Source organism: Salmo trutta, chromosome 3 (assembly GCF_901001165.1).
Source record: "Salmo trutta chromosome 3, fSalTru1.1, whole genome shotgun sequence".
NCBI lineage: Eukaryota > Metazoa > Chordata > Actinopteri > Salmoniformes > Salmonidae > Salmo > Salmo trutta.
The window spans coordinates 39133094-39146898 of NC_042959.1; the positions used below are offsets into that span (position 1 = coordinate 39133094).

The 13805-nt window shown below is 43.9% G+C and overlaps 1 protein-coding gene across 2 annotated transcripts in view; it reads right to left on the reverse strand.

Moving 5' to 3' along the window:
• Positions 1–13805, reverse strand: part of LOC115175045 (AF4/FMR2 family member 2) — a 170658-nt gene that overhangs the window by 7547 nt on the left and 149306 nt on the right. For both annotated transcript variants that reach the window (XM_029734199.1, XM_029734189.1), the window contains 10 exons: positions 11298–11457; positions 8957–10081; positions 8455–8570; positions 5541–5817; positions 4906–5042; positions 4475–4538; positions 3253–3389; positions 2774–2845; positions 1406–1499; positions 1012–1052 (listed from right to left, as the gene is read on the reverse strand). In XM_029734199.1, the coding sequence (XP_029590059.1) occupies positions 1012–1052; positions 1406–1499; positions 2774–2845; positions 3253–3389; positions 4475–4538; positions 4906–5042; positions 5541–5817; positions 8455–8570; positions 8957–10081; positions 11298–11457 (2223 nt within the window). The remainder of the gene's footprint in view (positions 1–1011; positions 1053–1405; positions 1500–2773; positions 2846–3252; positions 3390–4474; positions 4539–4905; positions 5043–5540; positions 5818–8454; positions 8571–8956; positions 10082–11297; positions 11458–13805) is intronic.

Below are 13805 nucleotides of genomic sequence, written 5' to 3' on the forward strand. Positions count from 1 at the left end.
CCACTCTTCGTCAGGCTTTATCACTAATGCTGATTTGAACTGTATGAACGGCAAACTGGGGCTTTTCTCAGCTTGACAATCACAGCTTGATTTTCTGTCAGCCTGCTTCAGCCATCAATCAGAGGACATATTTATCAGTCTTTTAGTGCCAAACCCAAACAATCAGGCTCCAGGTCCTGTAATTCAGCACTAAATTGAAAGGCGCTCTCCCCGTGAAGTTAAATTATGTTCCCTGTCAACAGCTTGCCTCTCTCGGCTCCCTCTCTAGCAGGTTGAGTCTTTTCCTCAAATAAATAAACCCTTGAGGAAAAAAAAGAAAATAAGGGGAAAAAAGATTCATGATTGTCAAGGACAGAACAAACAAACTGTGGGAAAGGAGGCCAGAGCATAGTGGAATCTAATGTTGATTACAGTTGCAGCAGGTAGCGGAGCTAACCCAAGCGGATTAAGAAGGCCAGTTTGTGGCTAATGTGACCATGGTGAACTGGAGGCGACTGCAGGAGTCCTAGGAGCCAGTAGGATCTGAGGCTAATTGCTTCTGACAGCTCATCTCACAGCAGAACAGCAGGGCCGGTCAGTGCTGTGGCTGAGGGCTAGATCCCAGCCCTGGAAAAGACAGGCTAAAGGAGCTCACAGTCACACAGAGGATGGCTCACCGCCAACTCCCAGACACACTGACGAGCCCCACGGTAGCGCCATGGTAAGCTACGAACCCAAACCCAAACGCACAGGGTGGATCAGCTAGGTTCAGTTGCCATGGAGCATCCAGAAAAACAGTGAAGCAGTGCGCTCATCTCATGCCACCAGTGTGATATGCTAGAAGCTGGAAGTCACAGTGACAGAGGCTCTGTCTGTCGTGGCCATTGTCTGAACAAAGCAGTCACCATCTGAGAGGATTAGCTTGTTGCTTGGCCAGGAGTAGGCATATACATTGTTCTGTTCTGGGAAAGATCTCATATAAAAAAAGGATTGTGATGCAACATGAGATGACTGAGGTGAAATGTTACTCACTTTCCATTGGCTCCCCATGGCGAAGGTGCTTGGGAACTTTTCTGGAATGGAAGAGGTTTGTGAGAACATGATATTTTGTAGCTCTACAATAAAAACATATTGCATAGCTTAGAAAATGTATTAATGCAACTCAAAAAGCTCCTCTAGAATAATATGCAACATAATTAATTAAAACAGGCTTAAACACAAACAATGTATGTAGATCATTGATACAATTAATTTGAACACTAATTGGAAAAAAATGTATGGCTTTTAATAACTAACATGCAGAACTAATGAGTATACACAACTCAACACAAATATATATTACATTTACAAATCTTAATTGGCTTTATGTGTTCTACTGTCCCTCTTCTACTCATAGATGTTAGAATTAGAAGTTAGAGTTAGTTACCTTGAAATACTCCATTAGTGAACGGGAATACTTTACTGCATGGTCCTTCTTCAATTTGAACATTCTCAAGTACAGGAGGGATAAACAGCGATTGCTATGGAGTTAAGAAAATAATAACATTAACATGAAATACTGGATCTTATACCGTGTATCTAGCATTGACAACATTACATATATCTGTATTACTTATGAACATTAAGCATTCAACACAAGAAGATAATAAAATAATAACAATAAGGAAAAAGTGTTTTCTAACTAATTAACTTTGCATATTCATGATGCATGACTAAATAATCTTGTTGTCATCAAACTCTATCTCTCTAATAGCTTGAAAATAAAGGCTAGAAAACAGAGGCTGCAGCCTAGTAATCAGATCCCAGTAGCTTCCCTGCCAGGGACCTTTGGTCTGCAGATCCAGCCTCAGTGCCATGGGGGGGGCTGACCTTTCAACAGTGTGCTGCTCGCCAGACACCAGATGCTTTGGACATATGCACCACCCCATGACATGACACTAACACTCAGGCATTAATAAGCCATCACTGCAGTACACTGCGTCCTTGTTTCCCCTATTCTAAACCACATCAGTATGTACAATAGGTACACGCTCGCACACACACACATGCTCATACGCACACACGCTCATACGCACACAAGCACGCACACACACTTTGCCCTCTAAAACAGATTATAAATGGATGGATCATGTCAGCCAGTGTCAAATATTTGAAAATAATCTCTAATGATGTCTGAATGGTGTACTAACAGGAAATATGACCTGGGAATCTCACTCCTACGCTCATCACTGTCTACACTGCTAAGACTGAGAGTCTAACCATAACATTCTAACCATAACATTCTAACCATAACATTCTGCTCAGATTATACAATCCATATGACAGGCAGCATATAGTTTCCCTTCATCTCCCCTGTAGCAGTGTGGGGAACTGTATATGTTTATAGTCTGCTGCCTGCCGCCAGGAAATCTTTCATTATCCCTTAATAGCTTAATGAAATACAAGAATAATGATCCACTTTAAGCTGATTAAGTGCTTTAGCAGTGTTTTAAAGCTCCCTTCAATATCCATCCGATTGTCGGGGAGTGATGGCTGAGTGGAGATTTAAATTGTGTTTGAGTGAAGCGGCGGATTGAGCATCTAACGGGTTTGGAAGCCGGCTGGATTTTCTGAAATCAACCCAAATGCCCACACAGGCTAGAGTTTGTAGTCCGTCATCACATCCATCAGTGCAATGTTAGGTCTCCTTCAACCACCATTCAGTCATCAGACACACACACACACACACACACACACACACACAAACACACAGAGGTTTCACATTTGGACACAGCAGAGCGAAAAGAAAACTCACCACAACACAGCTAATTTCTTCTCGGCTACAGTTGCTGAGTGACTTGTAAAGTTCTTTAACCTCATGGCATACCTTCAAAAGCAGAACAGACAAAAACATAGATCATATTCAAATATTCTTCCTTTTCAGAATTCATTCATTTCAATTCAAATAACAAAAAAAGAGCATGACTCAATATCCATAAAGCCAGGGGACGTTCCATAGAACGACCAGCCTTGTGTCATTTTCTGTGTCTAATAGTTTTTGAAGAAAAGATTTCAATCAGCCATGCATGAATCCCTGGGTAGAATGATGAGCTACAAGGTCCATCTATTTTCATTTTCCCTGCCATTAATAAAATGAGGGCTGCTAATTGCCTTGACTTGTGGGGTAGACTGGATTAGCGCTGGACATAATGATGCTCATTTTCACTGAGGGCAGGTGGGGATACCTGGCCTGAGCAGGATGGGAGGGAGGGGCACATTGGTGGTGACACAGACCTGATGAGTTCAACCGTCTCAGAGTACATAGTGTATGGAGACTTGGCCTCCAGCGGATCCCGCTCCATGGCGTTGCCACACTCGATGAACGACAGCGCCCCATCAGCGTAGTTAATGGCTTTGCCAAACTTCTCCATCTGTGAAGAAACAATGGAACCATTGAATAAGATCAGCATTAAGTTCACAACACTACACGGCCACAAAATATTCTCCTCATTTTGAATCATTTTCCAAAGCTTCAAAGCTCTTGTGAAAACAGATAAGAAGCAGATTTAATCAGAAGGAAAAATAACAATGTCACATTAATGTTCGGGGAACATTCTTTTGCTATTTTTCTGTTTTCTGGAGAAAAAGTATATATATGCTCACGGAGCCAAAATACAAACCCAAAGTGCAGACAACAAATAATAGGCATATGACTCATAAATGCACATGAGTGTAAAATAAAATAGATTTACACACCACTCTCCACTGAAAGCACCTCTCAAGCAGGTTCTATCCATTTTAAGTAAGCCCCTTTTACCACATACCGACCGGGCTGGTGGAAGATTCATTACAGCTCAACGATTACAGTCATGTAACAAGGGCAATCAATTCCCTTCACTTTGTATTCATGGCTGGCTTTACCTCGCAGATCAGATTTATGCCCAAGTGGATGTAACTTTCGATAAAGGACAATGTCTGGGGAGATAATTGCTGGAATCCAATTATTAGGGCCCTATGAGTGTGTTGGTAAATCACGCCCGTCGCCTAGGCCCAAGCCCCTCTTTGAGGACATTGAAGAGGTGTGTAAGAGCTCCTTTTGTGATAGATCACACAGCCTCACTTAGAAGACTACAGGTCTCGACAAGGGCTCTACTCTATCCTCTGCACACCTACTAGCATTCTTCAGCTAAGACCAGTGTCTGTCTGTTATTAAGAGCTATTCAGCAGGAATACTTATTCTCTAATAGGCTCAGTAAGAGCTGCTGCTTGATAATGGCACATTGGCATGCATTTGATAATGGTATTATCACACTGGTCTCGGTTGCTATTCATATTTGTGATGTCATGTGACTGACTAAAACAGAGTGTGTTTATTGCCTGGCTCAGACAAAATACAATCTAAGGAAGAAGAACAATTTTGTTTGTGTAATATATCTCTATCAAAGTAAATGCTGAATTAAATGTTTTTAATACATTTTCAGGTGCTGTTTTAAACTGTAATAAAACAGCAGCTTACCAGTGCATCTGCTTTGTGCTTTAGTTTCTTGGCTTCTTGCATGCAGTAATCTGCGTTGTGAACTCTGTGGATAACAATTACAGTGAGACTTTGGTTAGTCTTACAGTATGTTAGAAATACAAACTGATCAGTGACAGAAAAATGTGTTTGCCACTTTGTCTAACAGTGCTGCAACTGCCTGGATTGCAGTTGTTCATGTTGTAGTTGTCCTCCACATGTTAAATGTTTCATGTTTCATTTTGAATTATACACAGAGGAACTTAACTCTGTAATCACATCCCACAAATGCTTCAACATGCGGTGACATTTTAATCATGTTTGAGACTTAAATTAGTACATGCATCATGACATTAAAATCTGTCTGTGCATCAGGGGGAAAAAAATTGTGTTTTTGGAGTGTTTGGAGAAGTTAGTTAGTTACTCATACATACGTGTTATTGAACGTTAGCTTGGGCCTTCTAGGCTCGATGTGGTCCATGGACAGAGATGACGGGTTGGACCAAACGTCAGAATCTGACTGACCGTTGCCATGGAAACTACCAGACGGCTTGCTATGGGTATCTTCCTCCTGTGAGATGGCAGGGCCAATTAATATGATAATTAGCATCCAGCAGTAAGTCTAATAATACTGTAATGATTCATCCTGGTGATTTGGACTGCTGTTACTACGTTGTGACCGTGTATTTTTTCTGTCCTGGCTTTAAACATTTTCAGCACGTGGTTTTGAAATCCCTCCAAAGGGTCATTAGATTAGCAAAAACACAGGAAATAGTGGTAGTTGCTGGAGCAAAGAAATAATCTGCAGCAACAGCCTCATCTACCAACTTCTCTACACAACAAATTATAGAAGACACATTTTATTAGCAAACGAGAGCGGATGCAAAAGTATCATACTTTAAAATAATAAACCATTCAAAAAAACAATAAACCGCAAAATTGCTAAGTAATTAATGATCGCAATACGACAGTTTTAAATAATATTTGACAATACTGTATAATAATGGCCAAGAACAACTACAGTATACATTTTTGCTAGTTTCATCATGATCAGCTTTCCCCTACTTACACTGCTTGTCTTGGAACGTGAGAAGGATTTGCTCTCTCCTTTGCTGCGGTGCTTGTGTGAGGAAGAGGAGGATGAGGAGGAGAAGTGGGGCAGAGAGCAACTGAGGGTGGGTAGTAATAAGGTGCTGGTGGCGCTGCTAGCACCGCCCTCCTGGCTGAAGGAGGAACACTCGCTGGTCCTGCGCTGGCGTATAGGGGGTTCGTCGGAGAGCGGAGAAAGCAGGGGAGGCAGCAGCTCTCGCTTCTCCTCTCTCTTCCTGGGCTGTTTCCTCAGAGAGCTGGGCAAAGACACATACAGGAACATTTATGAAATGCTTATGTATGGTTTATGAAGTGTTATGAATGGTTCATGAAGTGTTATAGCATCCGTATGTAGACACCCTTTAAATAAAGTGTTATCGAAAGGGACATAAAGGAAGAACATTGCTTGGCCTGCTCTCTCTCTCTGTTGCTGTTATGCCATGTTATTCACTACAATACTGGAGAGGGACGGCAAGTTCTCACAGCCTTTGAAATACCAGCAAATCTCATGTCTTATGTCATCAAAGTGGTAGATGGATGAAAATAATATAGAAATTGCTTGACTGTTTAAGGCATTTGTAAAATTGGGAAGTACAGGCATTATGTACAGGGCTCAAAGAAAACAGCTGGCCTTAGACAGAATATTCTGTTTGTTAGAATGACGGATTATTTCTGTTTTTATTATAAGACTAAATCAAACGCAGCATTAGCGCTAAGGCATAGAGTCGGTACTTTCACTATCAGTTGGGTTTTATCGTAGAAGGTTATGGTGGTAACGCATTTTTTTTCAATTACAATAAAAACAGAACATGAGTAGATCAATGATATTTAATATAACTTCAACATATAACTTTCACTTGGTTTTGGGTAAAAAAAAAAAGAAGGTATAAAACCATAGAACTGTTTCACTTTTTTCCCAGTGCCTCTGACCCTCTAAGGATGCAGCCCAGAAATAGACCTACAAATAGCCCTGTAGTGCACTGACGGGTCAAAATATTGATTGATCAGGCAGTGAAAAGGCAGTTTGTTATGACAGAAAGCACTTTTGCTTAGATTTACAGTCCTTCTAATATCCACTCCTGCTCCAGGAGCCTGGCCCCTCACAGGGGAACACAGCAGACTGCAGTCTGTATCCAGGTGGGTTCTCTCGGTATAGCTGTGTGTGCCCACATGGGGCTTCTGTTAACAATAGTGTTCTCTATGTTAACAGATAAGAGGCAGGTGGAGAAGTTGCCTTGAATACTTTCCCTTCCTCAAAGTCAATAAGGACTTTAAAAACCACCAAGGACGTACAGTAGTAGCGAGAAACCTCGCCTCCCGCTGCTACTATATTTCTCACATTGTTTGCAACAATAGATTATTTCGCCTCCCTTTCCCTAAACTCATGGGGATTTGATATACGAGAAAAAAATGCTTAGCTAGCACAAGAGCGCCTAAAGCACTAACAGGGAAAATGCAGTCAGAAAACCTAATTAGGATTATGTTCCTCAGGTTATTTTTGAACAGCAGCATTTTGTCTTGTTTTATGGGCCTGAAAATGAGCAGAATCCCGGTCGGTCCGTTTACGGCATTAATAAAAAGCATCTTTACTCTCCAATCTGAGCAAAGATGCTTTTTATTAATGCCATAAATGGACTGACCGGGGTTCTGCTCATTTTGAGGCCAATCTGATTAAAAGGGTGAAGATTTGCTTTGAGGCTGTCTAAATTCGGCTGATTTAAAGGCTACTAGGCAGGTCATATTTCAGCCCAGACCAAAGGGTTCAGCATTTCTGCACTAGATACCCGTGCCAGCTCATATATCATAGCTCAGGTAATCATATTAAAGATATGTGTAGTGATTAGTGGTAAAGCTCAGTGGACACTCCGTCCTCCGGACTCATTCTGCTCAACCCTCTGACCCTTGTCACCAGCGTCCCTTCATCGAGCAGTAGGTCTCTGCAGCGCTAATTGAATATCTAAAATTAGCATTAGCTCTCTTGTCAGTGTCACGTTACCTTAATGCTGTAGGACACAGGACACTGCAGAGAGAGCTAGCAATAGCTAAAGATAAATGTGGGGAGCAACCTCACTTCTCCTGTATGTCCCAGCCTGCTCTCTGAGGAGGATCTACACTGGTTGGACCTTGACTGAGGATGTAGCCTTTCACAACACATACAGTACTACCATACACTTAGGAAATATAATAGCCTGTAATTACACTGTGGCAGTGGTGTAAAGTACTTAAGTAAAAAATACTTTAAAGTACTACTTAAGTATTTTTTGGGGGTACTGTACTTTATTTTACTTTTTATATTTTTGACTACTTTTACTTTTACTTCACTACATTCCTAAAGAAATGTATGTACTTTTCACTCCATGCATTTTCCCTGACACCCAAAAGTGTCTTCTTAGCAGGACAGGAAAATGGTCCAATTCACGCACTTATCAAAAGAACATCCCTGGTCATCCCTACTGCCTCTGATCTGGCGGACACACAAAACACAAATGCTTCATTTGTAAATGATGTCTGAGTGTTGGAGTGTGCCCCTGGCTATCTGTAAATAATACAAAAATAAGACAATTGTGCTGTTTGTTTTACTGAATATAAGCAATTTGAAATTATTGATATGTTTACTTTTAAGTATATTTAAAACCAAATAATTTAGACTTAAGTAATATTTTACCAGGTGACTTTCACTTGTACTTGAGTCATGTTCTATTAAGGTATCTTCAGTTTTACTCAAGTATGACAATTGGGTACTTTTTCCTCCACTGCACTGCGGACACCCATAATGACTATGTACATCCCTCTAAACACTTACATAACACGATGCTCTACACATTCCTTTTCTCATCCAGTAACCATAGTGATGTGTAAGTAAGAACTGCTGTGAGTGGTTCGGCGACACTTACTCTTTTGTGCTAATGTTCTTGTGGTTGTGTATCGGTGAGATGCATGGGGGAAGAAGCAAGGAGTCTTTCTCCAACCGTAACCTCTTGCTTCCGCCGACAGCGTCACAATGGTCCATCTGAGGAACACACAAACAAACAGCTCAGTCAGCATTGAAAGGGAAAGGGGGATACCTAGTCAGAATGCATTCAACTGAAATGTGTCTTCCGCATTTAACCCAACACCTCTGAATCTGAGAGGTGCGGGGGGCTGCCATAATCGACATCCAAGTCTTCGGAGCTCGGGGAACAGTGGGTTAACTGCCTTGCTCAGGGGCAGAACGACAGATGTTCACCTTGTCAGCTCAGGGATTCGATCCAGCAACCTTTTGGTTACCGGCCCAGATTGAACATACTACTAACACGTTTCTCACTGCTCCTCCATTGACACACTAACCATTATCCTATAAACCAATACCAGCCAGTACCAATAGAGAAAAAAGAGTGAGAAAGATTATGTGCTTGCCTTGTGTTTCCTCTTGGCCTTGCTAGGTGGTTTCTCAACAGGGGTAGACTGAAGACTGGCGGGGGACTGTCGTCTGTGCTTAATTCTGGGTTCACGTGGTTCCCGGGGCTCAACTTTCACAGAAGGGGGCTCAGGGGGGTCCTGCCCTGGAACCCTAGACAGGAAGCTCAGCTCAATCTTCACCCACAGTGACTTGATGTCCTCAAAGTCCCTGAGAGGGGACAGCAGTTTGTTCTGGACGATGGGGACGGAGGAGAAGAGGGGGTCCCCTAGGAGGTCCACGGCCCCAGGGTCTGGGATGGATATGGAAGAGCTGCAGGTGCTGGTAAGGCTACTGACAGTCAGGATATTGCTGTTGCAGTCCTTGGCTGCTTTGAGAGTCTGCAGACTGCTGGGTCCTGGACAGGGAGGGTTATGGATCTTGATCAGCTCCTCTGGTTCAGAGTGGCACTCAGATGACGAAGACTCTGTCTCAATGAACTCCTTGGATTTGGGGATGATCTTGCTGGGCCCCCTGTGCTTCTTCTTTTCCAGGACTGGGGCCAGGGGAGGAGGAGCTGGAGTAATTGTAGTGGTAGTGGTGGTGCGAGGCTCCTTCCTAGGGGCAGTCTTCCCACTGGTGCTCTTGGTCCTGGACTTGGGCTGCTCCAGGAGGGATGGAGGGTCCTTATCCTTGGGGGTAGTGCTGATGGTGGGGTTGATGGGCTTGGACCAGGAGGTGTGTTCCTCCAGGCTGGACGAGCGCTCCACTTTCTTCGGCTGTTTCTTCCCCAAGCTGCGCCTGGGTGGGGCTGGCTCCACCGCCACCACGGCTGGGGATTTGACCTTTGAACCCTTGCCCTCTGAGACTTTTGGTCCAGTCTTAGGCTTGGCCTTCTCTCTTATGGGGCTGAGGAGGGCCCGTTCCTTGGGGTCGTTTGGGGCCAGCACGGCGGTGGGGCCAGGCTTGCTCTTCCCTGGGGTCGGGCCCTGGCCCTCAGGGGCCTGTTGGCTGTGGTCAGGCTGGGAGCTGCTGAGCCCATGGCTCTCTCTCTCTGGCTGGGTATTGATAAGTGCTTTGTTGTGTGGGGTCACTTTGTTCAACCACTTATCCAGCTGCCATTTGTTTGTTGATGGAGGTTCAGGCTGTGAGAGAAGAAAAGCAGAAAGGACAAAGAATATACAGTTAGATCCAAGTTTGGTTTGATAGTAGACTACGTAGCTTCATAAAACACTGTGTTGACTCATGAAAGTAAAATGTGATAATTCAATTGTCTCTTCAGGGTTATATTATGACACCCGCAAACCAATGACAACATTTTGTGATGAAGCGGCCATTAAAATAGGCTCTCATAAACTCATGACTGACTGAGTAGTGCTCTCCCATAATTTCCTTGTGCCATTTGGCAGTCTCTGAGTGCCATGTTTTCATCAACCATGCTATCTCACATCGTTTGTTTTCTACCATTATGCCCCTAGACAAGTATAAATCTTTCATATGAAATCATAAAGACTGTCTTGAATGATCTCCTAAATGATAGCAAATCATTCGGAAAGGAAGTGCTGGAAATGAATTGACTAAGGAATGAAGCATTAAAACCACTGAGTGTAAAGCTGGGGCTAACACACACACTCTCCAGTCTGATGCAAGCATTCATAAAATTTAATCTTCCACACTATTTCATCTGTGAAAGCCCCAGCCTTTACATCCCATCAGTTGGGGTGGTGGATTTAAGCTGTTCTGGGCAGGGGGATTTTGGAGTTAAAAGCACCTGCAGCAATACTACATTAACAATCTAACATGGCTGCTGGAAAACTCCTGGGCCCTCCTGGAACTCTTTAGTAAACCATCAGTAGAGTGCACTTTGAGAGGGAAATAGACATCCCTAAAGACAGACAGGGCCGTTTCCTGGTCCTCCTGGCTGTTCCCATTGGCTGTTCCCTGGTGGACCGGAATTCACATGGTCTGTAGAGGGTGCCCAGATGCACTGTGGTAAATATTTACCCGGGTCAAACAGACTGCCCCTCTGTGGAATACAACTGTGCCTGGTGCTTTAGCTGCTTTAGGTGTCATGCAAGTCTCTACAGTGGAGGTCTAAAACAAGAAGGTCTGCTAGTTAAATCCTATCAAAATTATAGGGATATTAGAGTAGACTGGAAGTTTTCTCCCCTCGATCAAAATGTTGTTTTGGTGACATTAGATGGTATTAGTGTAATATTGTGTCTTTCTGGAGCCTAAAATAATAGGGTACATGTTTCCCTCTATGGCATAACACTGGTTGAGTATTGGTTGATAGCACAGTTAGTTTTATTCTGACTATGCTTGGTTGGTACAGTATAGTAAGGAGTGATTGTGTTGTACCTCTGGGGTGGCGGTCCGGGAGGCCCCGTTACACTCACTGTCACTGGAGCTGCTCTCACTATCTGAGTCTGACTCAGAGCTACTCTCTGATTCGCTGGAGCTGCCCGAGGCACCGCTGGAGAGGCCCGGGTCAGTGGTCCGAGACGTGGCCACAGGGATGCTGGGTAGCAGAGAGAGAGAAAGCGAGAGACAGAGTGAGAGAGACAGAAAGAGAGAGAGAGAGCGAGAGAGAGAGAGAGAGAGAGAGAGAAAAGAGAAAATATAAAGAAAAACATTTAGAGAAAAGGAAGGCAAGATATATTATACATAAACATAGATTGTGTGATAGATAAATCTTTACTTTAGCTGTTCTCATCCAGCCTCATATTCCGGCAGCACTACCTAGCCCTCTGTGACACCGGACTGCTCTCATTCCGCTGGAGTGAGTAATGCACTGATGTGCTGTGACGCAGCTTTCTTTTGTCATCGTTTTGCTAAGAGCAGCCTTGTGCTCTGCCTCATGTTCGGCGCCAGCCACACACCCGGCCCCGTGCTCTCTCTGCTCAGCACTCCGCGCTGCGGCACCGGCTCTCTCAGCGGCGGACACAGAGTTGGACGAGATGAGTCCACCTGTCATTGACATGACTCCCAGATCCACACAGACTGCAGACAGCAGGAGACAGCCCCATCAATCACACAGCGCCATCTGCCTCTCCCTATCCCTCTCTCCCTCCATCCAGCCCTGAGATGCAGGCAGAGCAGCATAAACCAGGCTGACTCTACCAACACACACATCCAGTCACAACATGCAAACCACTGTAAAGACTAGTAAAAAGAGGCTCACTAATATACACAATACTATAAACATATTAACACACACATGCACGCACAAGCACTGTCTCTTTCTCTCTCTCTCTCTCTCTCTCTCTCTCCCTCTCTCTCTCGCTCCGTGTTGTACTTGGGCAAAATGTTATTCAGAGAATAATGTATCTGAAAAATAAACCCTTCCCCTTTCATTAAACACAACAGATAACTGCAGAACAAAAGACATTGACATAATGCTTTATAATAAGCAATTTATTCTCCCTATTGAAAGTGTCAACACTAGACTAGCTAAAGGTGCTGCAGGGGCGTACTGTACTTTACTGCTGGAGAAAGTAACAGCTCTAGTGGTTGACAATAAATGCCTTAAGGAGGCAGTTTGCTTTCTCACCACCTACGTACTTATTCTTCCACACTCTTTCAACCTTCTCTGTCACGCTACTGGTTCAGCTATTGGATCCTCAAAGGCCTAAGCTTTATAACACAATAAAAGCCACACTACACTACTGAAGCCCTCTAAAGACACTCCATCCACTACAGCCTAAAGCATGGTTATATGATAAGACCCGGAGATACACTGGACAGGACCGCAGAAATTGAACATGATGGGTAGCGATGGGGGTCTTTTCTGTCAACACCCCATTGATGACTGTGTTTTTCTGTGACAGGGTGAGGGGGCATATGGCCGCATGACCAAGACAGCTTGGAGATCAGCTCGGGGACATAGCGGTGGCACGAAACTCTGCAGTGAAAAAGAGCCATGTGTTAAATTACCACACTTAACCCAAATTCTGTGCCATGGACCAATAGCCTTTTGCTAACATGTCCAGCTTGTCTGAGCCAGGTCAAGTCCTTAGAGGAGTCACTAGCTTCCCTGCCCCCAGGGCTTGCCTAGTGGCAGTTTGGTTCCAAAGCTGGATTACAGTACAAGGCTAGAGAGAGCAGGACCAGTGGACTCTGAGGCTCACAGCCAGGTCAGGTTAATTATTAAATATAGAGGAAGAGGCCAAGACCCTGTGGGTAATGTAGTGTGGCATGGTGCTCCTATGGCCTGCCCTGGCAGTGCCCGCCACTGCCTGCTGCCAGTAGGATGGCACAGCAGTAGCACACATGGCATCATGTCCTTGCTCTGCTCATGAGTCCAAGGCCAAGCCCAATAGGCTCTTGGGAGCTGGGCCAGCACAGCACCACTGTCTGTCTGTCTGTCTGTCTGTCTGTCTGTCTGTCTGTCTGTCTGTCTGTCTGTCTGTCTGTCTGTCTGTCTGTCTGTCTGTCTGTCTGTCTGTCTGTCTGTCTGTCTGTCTGTCTGTCTGTCTGTCTGTCTGTCTGTCTGGGCCAGCACAGCAACACTGCCTGTCTGTCTGTGTGATCTCTCCTTCATTTGCTGAGAATGGTGTCAGCACAAACAGAGCCAGCACTAGAACAAGCCAACAGCAAATAACTATCCATATACACACAACACTCTGAGATAACGCATACCTGAAATGATAAGGCAACCATTGACAGATCGACGGAGTACTTGTCTCGACTGTATGTAATTGTTTACAATAAATTGTTATAGGAATAGTTATAAGATTGCCCTCTTTTTCTACATTCAAAATATGTTTTATGTAGTAGAACTACTGTGTCTTTTTCCAATACCCAAGTGTTGTCCAATTCATACTCTGGAAGAAGAGATGTAATTACTATCCTAGGTGCCATTAAAGT